Source organism: Cydia splendana, chromosome Z (genome assembly GCF_910591565.1).
Source record: "Cydia splendana chromosome Z, ilCydSple1.2, whole genome shotgun sequence".
Lineage (NCBI taxonomy): Eukaryota > Metazoa > Arthropoda > Insecta > Lepidoptera > Tortricidae > Cydia > Cydia splendana.
The window spans coordinates 17,958,635-17,976,463 of NC_085987.1; the positions used below are offsets into that span (position 1 = coordinate 17,958,635).

At 39.5% G+C, this 17,829-nt stretch overlaps 1 protein-coding gene across 1 annotated transcript; it reads right to left on the reverse strand.

Annotated features, from left to right (window-relative positions):
- Nucleotides 1-627: 627 nt before the first annotated feature.
- Nucleotides 628-16,430, reverse strand: LOC134804266 (retinol dehydrogenase 11-like). The gene is made up of 5 exons (XM_063777239.1): nt 16,124-16,430; nt 14,984-15,346; nt 6,389-6,510; nt 2,824-3,041; nt 628-1,977 (listed from the first exon to the last, which is right to left on the reverse strand). Exons 1-5 carry the CDS (start codon nt 16,239-16,241, stop codon nt 1,827-1,829), a joined length of 972 nt encoding a protein of 323 aa, XP_063633309.1. The 5' UTR covers nt 16,242-16,430; the 3' UTR covers nt 628-1,826.
- Nucleotides 16,431-17,829: the final 1,399 nt, after the last annotated feature.

Genomic DNA, 17,829 nt, shown 5'->3' on the forward strand with positions numbered 1-17,829 from the left:
CTACATCCTCCTGGCTAGATGTTACCTACAAATGTATGTGCAATAGTTAATAATAAAATATTGTTTGAAACGAAAAATTACATTTCTTTCACTCAGACCTAGTAGTCCCTCCATGAACAGTGAAAAAACTGGATAGCTCTGAACCATCTCGGAACAAAATAAGCCGATTTATAATTTGTTGCCGTTAGATTTTGACAAAATCTAGTCAATAGATAGAGTTCCCTATTCTGTGCAATATAAATATAAGCGCTATTTCACCGTACCTATGTCCTAAAAAAAATCCTCTTGATCACGGCCGTCTTAAACTATGCTGGGGCCCTTGGGCACATAAGAATTTGGGGTCCTTTGGAAAGTATTAGAATTAGATATACAAAGCGAAGAATTCCCATTTACATGAACAAATTACCCAGAATGGAGAGCTCTTCAAACTTACCAAATTTTATCAAAATTTAAAGAACAAAAAGAATCGAAAATAATAAAAACCGGCCCAGTTACTTGTTTTATGGCTATAATAAGTTATTACTAATTAATAAAAAGAAAACCAAGAAGAGAAGACACCCGATTTATTTTTATTACAAATGGTGGCACAACAAATACTTACACTTACATACAGCCATATACAGGGTGGAACATTTCTAGAGACTGAGCTGAAAGGATAGTGTTATCTAAGTGATCTACAATCGAGTTATTATAATCGTAAAGCTGGATTTAATAGTAAAACAAAATCATTAAAATGAAATATTTTTATATCACTGACAACCCTACAAAGTTATTTACATTTTCAATTGACACATGTTATGTCATTCATACGATCTACTTGCTAGGGTTAAAACATACAGATTTTCGCACTAATGTTTAACAAACTGTATCTCAAAAACGGTTAGAAATATTAACGTGATTAATAAGTGAAAAATAAAGTACGTAGTCTGAACAATTCCCAGTTTACGTAAAAGTCCTTCGTTCTGTTCCACCCGATATACAAAGTTATTACAATTTTACTTATTTATAGGTAATATTAGATAGCATTAGAGAAATAAGTACCTAAGCATAGAGTGCACACTCCATACAGAGATAAAAAAAACCGGCCGAGTGCGAGTCAAACTCGCACACGAAGGGTTCCGTACCATTACGCAAAAAAAGTCACGTTTGTTGTATGGGAGCCCCCCTTACATATTTATTATATTCTGTTTTTAGTATTTGTTGTTATAGCGGCAACAGAAATACATCATCTGTGAAAATTTCAACAGTCTAGCTATCACGGTTCTTGAGATACAGCCCGGTGACAGACAGACGGACAGCGGAGTCTTGGTAATTGGGTCCCGTTTTTACCCTTTGGGTACGGAACCCTAAAAACGATTAATTAATAAGAAGTTTAAACCGAGCTTTGCGGAAACTTATTTGATTTAAGCTTAATAAGAATAATAAGTAATATCTGGGCGACCGAGCTTATTTGCTCGGAAAACATATAAAAACTCAAAAATGCGCGTTTCCCCAGAAATAAGACCTAGCTATATCGATTTATCGCCCCCGAAAACCCCCATATATAGGTTTTAAGCAAGTTTTAAACTTATTGGCAATAAGTTTTATTACCATATACCTCCCCTACAAACATAATACTATTAAGTAAGAAAAGTCATGTATGGAGTGAACACTATGCTTGCTTATTTCTCTACTGGGTAGTGATACTACTGATGGTAATACCTACCTAGCTGAATTACGTACGAAGTATGTACATCGTTCGCAATAGGTACTTATGTTTTTTTTCTACGTTATTAATTTTATTCTTATTTTAACAGGATCCTTTTACCAGCATTACCTACCATTAATTACGAGCTCGTTTTCAATAAAAATTGTGGAGCGACATCGCCGAACAAGGTATCTTCTCGTAACTTGAGAGCTGCTAAGGTCACCTTCCAGAGTTGTTCAGCGTTAGCGTAGTTTTGGCTATATTTTGAGGAGGCGGTTACCGCACAGTCGCTAAAAAGAAATAATATGATGTGCATTTTTAGGATGTGGGTTCAGGTTCTCACGGAAATAGGTATGCGATTTATAGAGTAACGAAATCCCTCTAGTTAGTATGCCATACTATCATTATTAATTAATCTGGGCGCCTGGCAGCTGTCTAGCGGTGGGTGTGGGAGTGGATGGGCAACAAAATGGTTGTAAAATCAATTGAAGGTGTGCAATTTATAGAGCTCTGTGTTTGGTGTGATATAATAGCTAATTATGTATTTAATTCAAATATAACAATGCCAGGCGTTTTATTTTGGGGAAAAGTAGTGCCAGGCGATGAAAATACACAATCACTTGTGCGCCTGCAGGAAGATCACGAGCAAATTGCACTTGACTCACAATCTATGCGTAAAGCAATTGTGAGTACTTCCTGCAGGCGCACAAGTGATTTCTTTCCTTTCTTTCCAACCACAAATATGCTTGTCCCCTTACGCCTTACAAAATTTACTGAACCGCGGTAGTTCACACTACCTAGCTAGCTTCGCCACCATCAACAACAATGATAACTAATATTACGACTACCTAACGCTGATTTGTATAGAACTTGAAACTGTCTTTATTAGTTAATTGTCTCTGTTTAGCTACTGCAAATAACGGAACTCATTATGCGAAACAGTTTTCATATCGAAAGACAAGGGCACACAGTTGTTTTGCAACGATGGAAACATCTAAACCGGACTTTTCCCAATTTTCCTTCAGTAGCTTTTATACGTACGCCAATTCTTAGGACAACGTTGTAACTTCAATTCATATAGAACAAGCTCTAATTTGAGAAGGAGGAAATAATTATATAAAATATAAAATATGAACCTGTAATAAAGTCCAGATTGATTAGCGCACTGTTCATCGACGGCGCAGTAGACGGTGGTCTGCGCGCCGCAGCGCGGCGACTTGCAGAACCAGGACAACACGTTGTTGAAGAGCCACGTGGTGCCACGGAAGAACGTGTCGCTGAAGTGCCGACTAATCTCTGTGCTGATGACGCCGGGGTGCAGGCTGTATGTGCTCACATTGCCTATGTTGTGATCCTGATCACAAAAAACTGCTGTAACTGGAAGTTTTCATAAAATAGTGTGGGTCGTTTCTCAAAAAGTTGGCACCGCCACCTGTAAATAGGTTAATGTTAGAACTTTTTTTCATTATGTATAATTTTTATATATAAAATTTAAACACATATTTAGAGAGACTTTTTACACAGAGGCCTAATACTTTGAAAAAGATTTAATAAATACTGATTACAAAAAAAAATATTGTAACTACGTTTGTACGTTTATCCGCTAACCTGTCGTGTCCCAACGTGAGGTACTGATGTTCCGAGCTATGAAAACCACGCAAATTATTAACTTAATTTAACGTCATTGCCGTATTTTATTAACATATTAGACGTTAGTGGACAACTGTTTCTCCATACAAACATAGACCCCATTTTCCTCCCTGGGTTTTTTATGAAAAAAAAATTTTTGTTACACTAATGTCGTAAGTAGATTTGTGACGTCCCATGGGAAAAGGTACCTTATCTTTTAGACATATATTTTGTAAAAAGATGAAAACATGCTCAATTCTTTTATTGTGTGATGAGATGACGGGCGAGAGAGAGATGTATGGATGAAAAGAAAAAGACATGCTGCGTCGACCCCAAATAAATGGGGCAAGGGCAAGCGAATGATGATGATAATCTGAAACCTTAATGCTTAACGTTTGTTTACCTGACCGATTTTGAAAATTATTTTTTTGGTTGTATGTATATGCATACAAATTGGTCATGTTTTTGTCAAAACTCAGTTCTGATGATGGGATCCATGAAGAATCGAGAGAACTCCTCAAATCTTCAAGACATACATATAGTGATTTTTGTGTTTTTATTTACAAATCAAGCATATACAATACATTCAAAAAAGTGACATTTGATGAAGTGGAACTGCTGATGAAGATCAGAACGGAACTCTTCAACGACGCATAGTTCACGTTTGGCGATTTGTCCTCTTCGTTATGTTTGTTAAGCAAGTTAAGTTTTTAAGCCACATTTTTGTCAAGCTCGAGTTCTGATGATGGGATCCATGAGGAATCGAGGGAACTCCTCAAATCTTAAAGGCATGCGAATGACCAAAACAGCATGTGTCTATGTTGCATCAAACCTGAGTTCCAGTAGGTACTGCGAGGGTTCAGCATCAGCTCTATCTTGGGTACTGCTCTCCCAAGTGCTCATCAAGACGTGTCGAATGACCAAAACAGCGTGTGTCTATGTTGCACCAAACCTGCGTTCCACTAGGTACTGCGAGGGTTCAGCATCAGCTCTAACTTGGGTACTGCCCTCCCAAGTCCTCATCAAGACGTGTCGAATGACCAAAACAGCGTGCGTCTATGTTGCACCAAACCTAAGTTCCAGTAGGTACTGCGAGGGTTCAGCATCAGCTCTATCTTGGGTACCGCTTTTCCAAGTGCTCATCAAGACGTGTTGGATGACTAAAACAGCGTGTGTATATGTTGCACCAAACCTGAGTTCCTCTAGGTACTGCGAGGGTTCAGCATCAGCTCTAACTTAGGTACTGCCCTCCCAGCAAGTCTTCAAGACGTGTCGAATGACCAAAACAGCGTGTGTCTATGTTGCACCAAACCTGAGTTCCACTAGGTACTGCGAGGGTTCAGCATCAGCTCTATCTTGGGTACTGCTCTTCTAAGTGCTCATCAAGGCGTGTTGGATGACCAAAACAGCGTGTGTCTATGTTGCACCAAACCTGAGTTCCACTAGGTACTGCGAGGGTTCAGCATCAGCTCTATCTTGGGTACTGCTCTTCTAAGTGCTCATCAAGGCGTGTTGGATGACCAAAACAGCGTGTGCCTATGTTGCACCAAACCTGAGTTCCACTAGGTACTGCGATGGTCCAGCATCAGCTCTATCTTGGGTACTGCTCTCCCAAGTGCTCATCAAGACGAGTTGGATGACCAAAACTGCATGTGCCTATGTTGCACCAAACCTGAGTTCCACTAGGTACTGCCAGGGTGACAGCAAGATTGAATGTTTACTTATTCACAGAAACTTATTGTTAAATTGGGAATCGAATCGAAGGTGAGGTGGGTCAGAATCCTAAATTTTAACCTACTATTGTAATCATCGTAGTGGACAATAAGGTCCCTTTTTATAGAAAATGACACATTTTTCGATTATTTTTAAAAGGCATTGAAAATGACGTGATGGACAGGTGAATGACACTCATTTCAGGTGAATGATGACAAGAAACCAGGTTAACGGCAACGGACACACAGGTTAAAGGTAGACTTCCGAGCAAAGCGGCTCCGGCGACACTAACGCAGCGACACTGACGCGGCGACAGAGCGATAGAGCGACAGAGAGCCGTGCTACGTCTGCGCAAGCACTGTCGCGCAGTCGCTGCGATCCCACGTGGTTTTGAGGCTATGTCAGCATTTAGAATAAGTATCTAAAAAAATAATATTAAACCGGCAAAAACTCCTGCATTTGTCGTCGTTCTCGTTTAAATGCTTTGTTTTTCAAGATGCTATAAGTGCCTTCACCTATTTCTACTTTTGAAAATTGAGTTGGGTAGGCTTCGCTCCATACTATAAAAGTAACGAAGAAAAAGATCGTCATCCTCCTCTTCTTCTAATAATATTTTCATAATTGATCAGTTCAGCATATATCACGTCTGCACCGTATGGAATAACAACTGCGACTGTCGCCGGAGTCGCGCCGCTCGGAAGCGAATCTGCGTCAGTTGACGCTGCGACACTGACGCAGCGGCTCTGACGCTGCGGCCGTTGCGTCAAAGCCGCTTTGCTCGGAAGTCCAGCTTAATGGTGCCTCTCGATAACCTGTCAGTATTTTCATTGGAATTTGTTCTTATTTCTCGATAACCTGCTTCTACTATCGATAACCTGGGGACAAAATATCTTTCACCTGTCCCTGATGTCATTCACCTGAATTTCAAACGCCTATATCTTCTAAACTAATTGAAGGAATTGCTTCCCTTCCACATTTTCTAATAGTTTAAGTTGCCTTTTAACGATCCCAATAAAAAAATGCGAAAATGCAAAATTTTTAAAAACAAATTTTAACCTGGCGGTGCCAACTTTTTGAGAAACGACCTTGGGTCTGTACTCGATTAGCGTGAGTAGGAGTAGTTAAGAAAAGTTAATCGCTGTCAGTTTTGTGACGGCAAGCATGAAATCTTTATGGGAATCATCTTTTTGCCTTTTTAAATTATAGTATTTATCGCTTATACTCGTAGTTTTTATGAAATGAACACCAAAACCAAGTTTATATTGAAATTTAATGCTTACCACAAAACTAACAGTGATTAACATTTCTTAACAACTTAGGCTAATTATATTGGTAGGTATATACAAGATCTATAATTACCCGCAGTTTTTGAGAAAGGGCCCGTGCAAACAATATATTTGCGACCTTACTGCGACAATACGCCATTAGAGGATCATATTTTGTAGTCTCAAAATTAATATCACCGAAATCGAGCTCTGCACCTGAAACATACAAGTAGGTATTTTAGTACACTCAGCACAATGGAATTGAACCCAACAACGGCCTATAAATAGATGAAAAATCCATCAGGGCCTTGGAGGGACTAAGTGTGCATCCACAGTTCCACACCACACCGCAGTGGAGCAACGTTGAGCAACACGATAATATTAGGTAGAATTTAAGTAGGTACCTACCTACTGCACGTAACTTATAGATAACATAATATGTATTATCCACAGATTCTACCGAAACCTTCTCAGCCTTGCGGTCAAAGCATCCCTCAGCCTCTACTGTGCCGGTTTTCCTGGATCCGAACTGCGATCGAAGAATGCCTCCAAGTCGAAGATAAGGATATAGTCGACGCAATTTTCAATTTCAAAACCGGCTCGACAGGAGGTCTCAATGGAATTTCACCACAACACCTTAAAGATCTCATAGCGCACTGTGTTGGTGATGCCGGCAGAAAACTCATTATAGTAGTATACCCTATAATGGACACGGAACCAGTAATGGGACAAAAAACACAATTCCTCTAAAATAAGTATATAAAAGTAGTTTATAAACACTGCGTATATTTTTATCATAAATAAGAGTCCTAGAGCTGATTATGTTTGAATTTTTATTAAATTCGGTTATTTTTTAAGAAATGTGCGTCAATCCAAAAGTTGTCGTGCCACTGAAATAAAATATCACTACAAATTCTTAACAACTTCGCTAAGAGAGGTGAGTTAATTTATTAAATTTTAATTAATTAATACTTGATGAAGACTAGAATGTGTTTTGTTAATTGCATTTACCATGAGATAAGGTATACAACACACTATGTTGTGACTCCACAGATGTAAAAAAATAGTGGTATTTGGCCCAATCCCATTATAGGAGATGTAAAACTGCATACCTCCTATGGGACAATTGACATAATGATGCTTGCCATGCCATAATTTCATGTTTTAAACAATACAGAGTAAAATGTAGTTACGAAATATGTCAACCAGGTCAACCATTTATCCTAAGTCCGAGAATACCCGACTTAGGATAAATTAATATCGTTTTTCCAAACTTTTATTTAACTTGCCTTGTTAGTTAGTGTGGGTCAAATCTTGGTTGCTGAATTTGACCCACTTTTCGATTTCCGATTCAGTTGAAATTTTGTGTAAGTACGTAATTGAGTATCCAAATCGGATGATAATGCAATATTATGATAACATGGACTTGATCTGATGATGGAGACAGGAGGTGGCCATGGGAACTTTATCGCAATAAACCCTAACTAATTGTGTTTGGGTATATTAGAATTGTCTCGATGAATCTAATACAATAATAATTGGCTGTGGAAAGAAAAATACATTCAGCGATAAAAGCTTATACCAAAATTGTTTTTTTTGCCATAACTTATTCCCCATTTCAATATTTTATACTGATAGAGCAATGTCCATTATAGGGGGCCCATTACTGGATCCACGTCCATTACCGGGGGCCCATTACTGGAGCTTTGGTGTCCATGACTGGAGAAAAAAAGCATAGTTTTAATTTGTTAATTATGTGGAAACTCATTGCAGTATCTTTGATACAACACGCCTAAAACATGAAAGGCGGATAGGACTTTCATCTTTTAACACGCTAAGCGGAAGACCAATTACATGTACAAGGGAAATATCATAAATACTCCAAATTTCCTCTTAAATGTCCCATGACTGGTGCTGTTACTATACATCTTTAACCAACATGATAAATCTTATGTTGAGTGGCCGTGTACATGCAGATATTGTCTCCATTCGCTTTAATTGCTCTAACAAAAAAGGACGGTGGCGTGAGACCGATCGCAGTTGGATCGACGTTTAGGCGTTTGGCATCAAAAATTTCTGTTCGACACATTATTTCAAAATTGCAGCATAGGTTTGAACCAGTCCAATTAGGTTGTGGTACAAAAGGTGGTTGCGAGGCGGCTGTTCACGCGCTTCGCACATACCTCAGCAACGGCCAATCCCAAGTTGTATTAAAGATTGACATAAAAAACGCATTTAACTCTGTGAATAGAGACACCCTGCTGTCGGAAATCAGGAATAACACCCCAGAGCTTTATAATTACCTTCTTCATTGCTACGCTGATCCTTCCAAATTAATGTACCGCAGTCATGAAATTTCTTCAGAGGTTGGATGCCAGCAGGGTGATCCCTTGGGGCCGGCTATCTTTTGTTTAGCAATCAACCCCATCATTCAAAATTTATCTTCTGATTTTAATGTCTGGTACTTGGACCATGGAACCTTAGGAGGCAAGTTGGAAACAGTCCTTTCGGATATCTCCGTCCTCAAGTCCAAGTTCGAGTCCATAGGTCTAGATCTGAACTGTAATAAATGTGAACTTTACATTCACGATGCGTCTCTAAACCATTAGGACGTAACAGAGAAATTCAATGCTTTAACACCTAATGTTACCACTGTCACGAGAGAATCCCTTAGCCTCCTGGGGACTCAAATTTTTGACAATTATTTTCCAACTTTTACCAGTAACTCCGTTTCTAAATTTCAAAATTACGCCGCCCGTCTTCTAGAAATCAGCCCCCATTCAGCCCTCATCATTCTTAAATTTTGCCTTTTTGTTCCAAAATTAATGTATGTGCTTCGCTGCAGCCAGTGCCGGATTAACCAATAAGCAAAACAAGCACGTGCTTAGGGCACCACGTTCAGGGGGGGCACCAAAATGCCAGGTTGAAAAAGGTGAACAAATTTTAAAATTAGGGACAGACACATCGTTTTTACCACACGATTTTTTTAGCTGTCCAAAAGCTAATTTGCAAAACTAATGGCGCGTAATTCTTTGGGAAACAATCGGTAATTCACAACGCTTACTAACAACCCGTCTCGATTTGACCTTACGCGGAGGCCCTTAAAGTCATGGAAAAAATCTTGCTTTCGGGCTTGCGGCCAGCCGAGTTTTTCGACATAGGTTACCGATTTTATAGCGAATTTTGCTCTCTTGCTCGCCAGATTTGTCGGCCAAGCCGAGTTGCTCCTTAGCCGCGATCCTGAGACCTAACTGTCAAAGTGTTATTAGGGGCCCCGTGAAAGCCTAAAACTAATAAACATCCTATCAAGTAGCGCTTTCGAGTGAAGCCAAAGAGCGAGCAATAGAAGAGTCGTGATTACATGCATAGATTCGATTTCAAGCCACTCTTTTGCAGTGTGGCGTAAGGTCTTATGCGAGGTCTTCTGCCTTATGGCAAAGTTGATCAACTGCCTTAGGTAATTACACTTGGGCGTGGATCCAAATCTAAGCTTTCTTCTTTCGCAGTTGGGCCTTCTGCCTTGCTCACACTTCACATTCACTTGGTCAATTCCAAGCTCTGCTTTCTTGCATCTTTTCTGTATGAAAACAACCTCGCTGAAACCCTTAAATATCGAGCCCTATGCGAAGCTAGGCCGATAGAAAACTGTCCCATCCCTTCTCTGTATGAAATCCTGGATTCGCGCCTGGTTGGAACTAAAAGGAAAAATGTACAACTGTCTATCAAATTGCATTTTTTATATCGAAAAATTTTCGCGCTCGCTTCGCTCGCGTTTACAATAACATTATAAGATATGATAAAGGTGACATTCGGGTGGCGACTGCAGTAGCATTACTCTGTTGTAAGGTTACTGCTGCAGCACTGTAAATTTTCGTGATAAAATGATGTGACTGATTCCCATACTATAAAAGTAAAAATGTTCAACTGTCTATCAAATTGCGTTTTTATATCGAAAAATTTTCGCGCTTGCTTCGCTCGCGTTTTCAATTACTTTCTAAGATATGATAAAGGTGACATTCGGGTGGCGATTGCAGCAGCATTACTCTGTTGCAACGTTACTGCTGCATCACTGTCAATTTTCGTAATAAAATGATGTGACTGATTTCCATACTAAAAGTAAAAATGTACAACTCTATCAAATTACGTTTTTATATCGAGAAATTTTCACGCTCGCTTCGCTCGCGTTTTTATTAACCTTCTAAGATATGATAAAGGTGACATTTGGGTGGCGACTGCAGCAACATTACTCTGTTGCAACGTTACTACTGCAGCACTGTCAATTTTCGTGATAAAATGATGTGACTGATTTCCATTCTCAGCTGTAATGCGGCAATGAACGTCACTCAACTTACCAAAAAATTCAATGTAATCTCGATGACCCTACGGAGAGGGGGCACCATGGTCTAGAAATGCTTAGGGCATCAAAATATCTTAATCCGGCACTGGCTGCAGCCCTTTCTGGAAACATCTAAATTTGCTCCTACCTATAGACATCATGGTCCAGACTACCTTAGAGCGTATTCTCAATTTAAATCTATCCGATCAATCGTGGTTACAAGCATCGTTACCCGTTCGATACGGCGGGCTGGGGTTGCGCAGAATTTCTAGCGTATCACTGCCGGCATTTCTATCGTCTGTCCACAGCTCTGCTGTAGGAAATTTTACCCACAAACTATGAGATCACAGGCTTGGGCCATGCTAGAAATGCCTGGTTGTCTGCCTGCCCGGGAAACGACCCTCCATATAATCTAAAATCACAGAGGAGCTGGGATGATGCTTTATCGAAATTAACATACAACACATGTTTAGATAACAGTGAAGGAGCTGAACGCGCCCGTTTGATCGCAGTTGGGTGCGCATCGCATCGCATCTCAACGCATATCCCTCGCCCAATACTGGCACTCATTTAGATGGAAACACCCTCCGTGTGGCAATTGGGCTGCGCCTGGGGGTTTTAATCTGTGCACCGTATAAATGCCACTGTGGGAGTGATGTGGACCAGCTGGGGCGTCATGGTCTGTCTTGCCAGCGAAGCGCGGGGCGTTTGTCACGTCACGCCGCGCTCAATGACATTATCCGCCGGTCTCTTGTCACCGTCAACGTGCCAGCGATACTCGAGCCGGCCGGTATAGCCCGGGACAATGGCAAGAGACCGGATGGTAAGTCACTGATTCCGTGGAGGATAGGACGAGTGTTGGTGTGGGACGCGACCTGTGTGGACACACCTTTGGCACCGTCTCATCTTCACGGTACTACTAAGAAAGCGGGTGCCGCTGCCGAAGCTGCCCTCAAAAGGCGGAAATACGGGGGTCTCGACGACAATTACAAATTTGTTCCATTCGGTGTCGAGACCCTCGGTCCGTGGGGCCCGGGAGCTCAGAGTCTGTTTATAAATTTTCCCAAAAGGCTGGTTGAGGTCACTGGGGACAAAAAAGCTGGCATCTTCCTCGCTCAACGAATAAGCGTTGCGATTCAGCGAGGAAATGCTGCCAGCATCCTTGGCACTATGCCCCAGGGGCCTTCTTTAGATATAGATTTTTAGGTTGTTTTCTTTTTTAGGTTTAGTTTTAATTTTGCAGGTAGTTTTAATTTTAGGTTACTTTTTATTGTAAGTTTGGTGTATGACTTAGATATTGATGAACCTAACATAAAAGAATAATAAAACTACACTAATCGAAGAGATGCCTGTTTCATGTTACCTAATGAAGAGTCGTTGGGCGGCAATCTAATTTGATCTTTGATTTATCTACAAGCAACGGTTAGGTACACTGAGTAGGTATAGGTACTAGGTATACATGTGACATATGAGAGCAATAATGTAACAGCACCTCATGGGACATTTATAAAGGAAATTTGGTGTATTTGTGATATTTCCCTGATACATGTAAATGGTCTACCGCTTAGCGTGTTACAAGATGAATGTCCTATCCATCTTTCATGTTTCAGGCGTGTTGTATCGAAGATACTGCAATGAGTTTCCACATACTTAACAAATTAAAACATGTTTTTTTTAGTGTCCGACCGAAGGTTCGGTTTCGGTTTCGGTTTCGGCCAGTTTCGGCCAAAAAATCATGTTTCGGCTGTAGTTTCGGTTTCGGCCAAAAAACGGCCGAACCTTTCGGCCGGGCCGAAACTTACGAAATGGTACTTCGGACAAAGACCAAAAGTTGGGGAATAAGTAGGACAACAATATTAATACTTACATATATGAATACTGATTAATGTATATGTACAGAAATTAATTGGTTTATTATAAAACACAATTCCAGTAATGAGGGCGCCACTGGACGGTCGACGCAGTCTTAAGAGGCTGTCAATACCTATAACGCGCACACTGTCTAATTGTATCGGAGTGAATGAGATAGCACTGTCGCATGTTACTGGGCCCTGGGCAAGAGAATAATAAGAAAACTCATCATCTTCCTCGCGTAATCCCGGAATTTTTGCCGAGCCGTGGCAATGGGAATGGGAACCTGGGGTCCAATAGACAACTAATCCCAAGAATTGGTGTAGGCACTAGTTGTTACGAAAGCGACTGCCATTAGACTGACCTTCTAACCCAGAGACTCAGAGAGTAAACTAGGCCTTATCGGGACTAGTCCGGCTTTCTCACGATGTTTTTCCTTCACCGAAAAGCAAATAGTAATCAAATATCTAGTCTTTTTCGCTCTTATTCACTCACTTATTCAGTCATTTTCCTATCTACCTCTAATGGCAAATTTTAAGCGAGGCTAAAGCTAGGCTACGCTCAACTAGTGCCGCAAAGTTGATTTTCTCAATAGTTAATATTTTGCGAGGCTGAACAGCTGACTATTGATTAAAACGAAGAAAAATCCCTTAAAAATGTTCCCAGTACAGTTTTTCATACGAATACGCGACCTTAGCCTCACCTCACTTTTTACCTCAATTTACCATTGGTTTGTGTTAATTGTGTTCCACGTGTCCTCTACTTCAGCTTATCCTTTGGCCTCGCTGAGCCTTGCCCGGCCTGCGATCTCGCTTTTTAATACAATGGACATTGGTTGGAGTATGTGCTCAACTACTTATCCTGAAACCTGAAAAACGGCTTTGACTTCGCATGAAAGTTCGCCTCACTGGGGCACTTCGGACTTTTAGGCCCAGATGAAGATCGGTACCCGGCCTTGCGATATTGTTAACAAAAAATTTCGCGCTCGCTGCGCTCGCGTTTTTGGTTGGTTTTATGGTTGACCCTGTATCTACATGTTAGCTTGACTGGTGAATGAATAGAGTTAGCCCAATAAAATTCTGCAATGATTTCGATAGCATACGCAGTGCAACTAGTGCAAATGTTATTTATACGTCATAATTTCATAGAAGTTTTGACGTTTAAAATAACACTTGCATTGCGTGTGTTATCAAAATCTTTGCAGAATTATCTTGGTCTAACTCAAGTAATTTTCTTACAAAACTGCTTAATTAACATCAATCTCAAGGACATTTGGGTATTGACAGCCCCATAATATGTGTGTAAAAGCGGTTTTATGTCATTTTTTCAACGATTTTAAGAAGTCTAGAAAAGTTTCGGTTTCGGTTTCGGTTTCGGCCGAAACTAGAGCCAAAGCCGAACATTCGGTTTCGGTTTCGGTTTCGGCCAAAAAACATGTTTCGGTCGGACACTAGTTTTTTTTCTCCAGTCATGGACACCAAAGCTCCAGTAATGGAACCCCGGTAATGGCCGTGGATCCAGTAATGGGCCCCCTATAATGGACATTGCTCTATCAGTATAAAATATTGAAATAGGGAATAAGTTATGGCAAAAAAATCAATTTTTGGTATAATTTGGCTTTTATCGTTGAATGTATTTTTCTTTCCACAGACAATTATTATTGTATTAGACCCATCGAGACAATTCTAATATACCCAAACACAATTAGTCAGCGTTTATCGAAGAGTTCCCATGGCCACCTCCTGTCTCCATCAGGTCCATGTTATCATAATATTGCATTATCATCCGATTTGCATACTTAATTACGTATACAAAATTTCAACTCAATCGGAAATCGGAAAGTGGGTCAAATTTAGCTACCAAGATTTGACCCACGCTAACTAACAGGGCAAGTTAAATAAAAGTTTGGAAAAACGATATTAATTTATCCGAGGTCCGAGCATACCTCCTGGTTGACATATTTCGTAACTACATTATACTTCTGTATTGTTTAAACATGAAATAATGGCACGGCAAGCATCATTATGTAAATTGTCCCATCATAGGAGGTATACAGTTTTACAGCTCCTATAATGGGATTGGGCCAAATACCACTATTTTTTTACATCTGTGGAGTCACAACATAGTTTGTTGTATACCTTAATTATCTCATGGTAAATGCAATTAACAAAACACTTTCTAGTTTTCATCAAGTATTAATTAATTAAAATTTTATAGATTAACTCACCTCTTTTAGCGAAGTTGTTAAGAATTCTTAGTGGTATTTTTTTTCGATGACACGACAACTTTTGGGTTGACGCCAATTTCTCAAAAAGTAACCGAATTTATTAAAAATTCAAACTGAAACAGCTCTAGGACTCTTATTTATGATAAAATATAGCCAGTGTTTATAAACTACTTATAGATACTTATTTTAGAGGATTTGTTGTTTTTGTCCCATTACCGGTTCCACGTCCATTATAGGGTATACTACATTATATCAATCAACAATCCAATTCTTACGGTGATGTACCATTGATGAAACGTTGACCACCCTGGCGTGGCTACAATTAGCAAGCATTGGTAGCAAGAGAAGCGTCAGGAGAGCATGGCCAAAGTGGTTCGTCGCCATGTGCGTTTCGAAGCCGTCATCGGTGATACCCCGTGGTGCCATCATAACTCCAGCATTATTCACTAGGATCTCAATCTTTGTCTCCTCGGCTAACATCAGTGATACGAACTCGCGCACGGAGCTCAGGCTGGAGACGTCCAGTTTTCGAACAATCAGACTTCCTTTTCCTTCATTACAATTATGTAATGATTCAATTTCGGTTTTGGCCACGTTAGCTTTGTTTGTATCGCGACATGCCATAATAACGCGACAGCCTGCGAAATAAAGTTAGATAATATTAGTAGGTATTACTTAAAAATCGTATTAATAATGTTAAATGCCTACTACATTCAACAGCATTCAATCTAGATTTCAATTTAGATAAGCTACGTAGGTACCGTACTGATTATTACTAGTAAATAAGTAATTATTTGTGTTATGATTATGACTTATAAGCTTATTATGAGTTATGAGGTAGGTACCTACCTAGAATACTAGGCTGTATTACTAATAAGTAATAATCATTGAGATAGCATGATAGGTAAGTCTAAAAGACACGTAATATTGGGCCGTTACGGATATATATAGGACGGTTTAAGTCGAATAAGTATACCTATTTATATTCGTTAACATTCCCTTTCATGCTCGATGCATCCTTGTTTCCTTTCTAGATCTTACTTTTGTCCGACTACATTGAGCCAAATTCAACTTGTTTTAATGACAGCTCGTCACATAGCTATTACTTACATATAACGCCAGTTTTAAGAATAGTAACTTGTTAATATCTCCTATCCTAATAACTCTTACTTATAAGATTAGAGATTAGAACTACGTTACTATTTTCTTGTCAATATGACCTGTAAACCTACGTAGACGTACGTAATACCTATAATTTTAATTCTATTCGTAGTGTGCCCGTCATAAATACACATTACACAATTGGCGTGCGTCAAAATCAAAACGTAATTGCGCACCAACAACGTAAGGTCAGCGTGCATTCCTTTCGCGTTAAAACTTTAAAAAGAGACGATTAAGAATTATGACGTACTTACCTCTCAAATATAAATCTAGAGCCGTTTCTTTGCCGATGCCCGTGTTACTGCCCGTCACGATAGCCGTCATCCCATCGAGCCTCCGGGCACTCTTGCACCACCCGCTTAAGTAATCCATAGCTTAGATCCGCTTCGAAAAAGTATTAATTTCGGTAAAATTTCCACTATCACCGTTGTTTAGACGATCGGAATGTCAACTATCTAAAAGTTTTGGGAATGTTTAAAACACCGCGATACATAATTATGTACCTATTGATCCGACGAACGCGGCAACTTGAAGCGGCGGCGAAACTACTTAATTAAATAAACACTGTTCGTACCAGCACGGGTGAAGCTGTATAAACTGACCTCCAGCTATTTAAATACGTCGAGCACGAATGTCTACATGTGTGTAATATTGGGTTATTCCCACTAGTTACCACCAAGTTCTTACCAGTGGTAACTACTGGGAATTTTTTTCCCACCTTTTACCACTGGTAACTACTGGGAATAAAAAATCCCACTAGTTACCACCGACTCGGCTTGGTGGTAACTACTGGGAATTTTTATTCCCAGTAGTTACCACTGGTAAAAGGTGGGAATTTTTTTCCCCAGTAGTTACCACCAAAATATTGTTAGAATTCAATACTAATAAAAACAGTATAAATAGTATAGTATAAATGTAGCGTGCTGTAACAAATAATTATGTGTCAGTTAGTGATTCAATAAACTGCTCTAAAAGTGATCAAAAATATTAAAACAGTTTTACCGGTATAAGTGTAAAAACTAAAATAGAAGAGTCTCATTATAGTTAAGTAGAAATTAACTTATTATCCGGATTAAATTTATCTTATTACATAACTGTAAATTGAATTACATATTTATACAAACGAACAAACAAATCAGTCAAAAATCGACAGAACTGATTTCGTTTTATTATTTACAGCTACTTCATTTCGTTCTATTATAACACGACGCAGAGCTGGAATATGTAGGTATTCATAATTTGTAGTCAGGCTATATAAATAACTACAGGGCATGGTTGTTATTAAAACCGCTTAGGGCGCGCTTCGGATGGGCTGACTGCTCGGACTAACCAGCATAGGCTCGCGTTCCAATTACGCTCGGGTAGTACATCGCTCGGTCATGTTACGCTGGTTGGCTCGATTGCTTAATCACCCACGCTAGCGGGATGGTAATAACACTCTACCAGAGGGGCATCACTGGCATCAGGTACTATTTGTTAGGTATCATGATAAATTTAAGCCGGATAATAAGTTAATTTACTTAACTAACTAGAATGAGACTCTTCTATTTTAGTTTTTACACTTATACCGGTAAAACTGTTTTAATATTTTTGATCACTTTTAAAGCAGTTTACTGAATCACTAACTGACACATAATTATTTATTACAGCACGCTACATTTATTTTATACTATTTATACTGTTGTTATTAGTATTGAATTCTAACAATATTTTGGTGGTAACTACTGGGAATAAAAATTCCCAGTAGTTATCACTGGTAAGAACTTGGTGGTAACTAGTGGGAATAACCCGTAATATTAAAAAACCGGTTTCATTACAAACAGGTGATATAAGAAATCGTCGAAAACAGTGCTGTTAATCATATGCTGTTACTACGATGGTTACCTACTGGTTAAACCGAAATGGGGCAGAGTCGGATGATTAGAAACTAGAGAAAGCATTGTTATTATACAGGATGGAA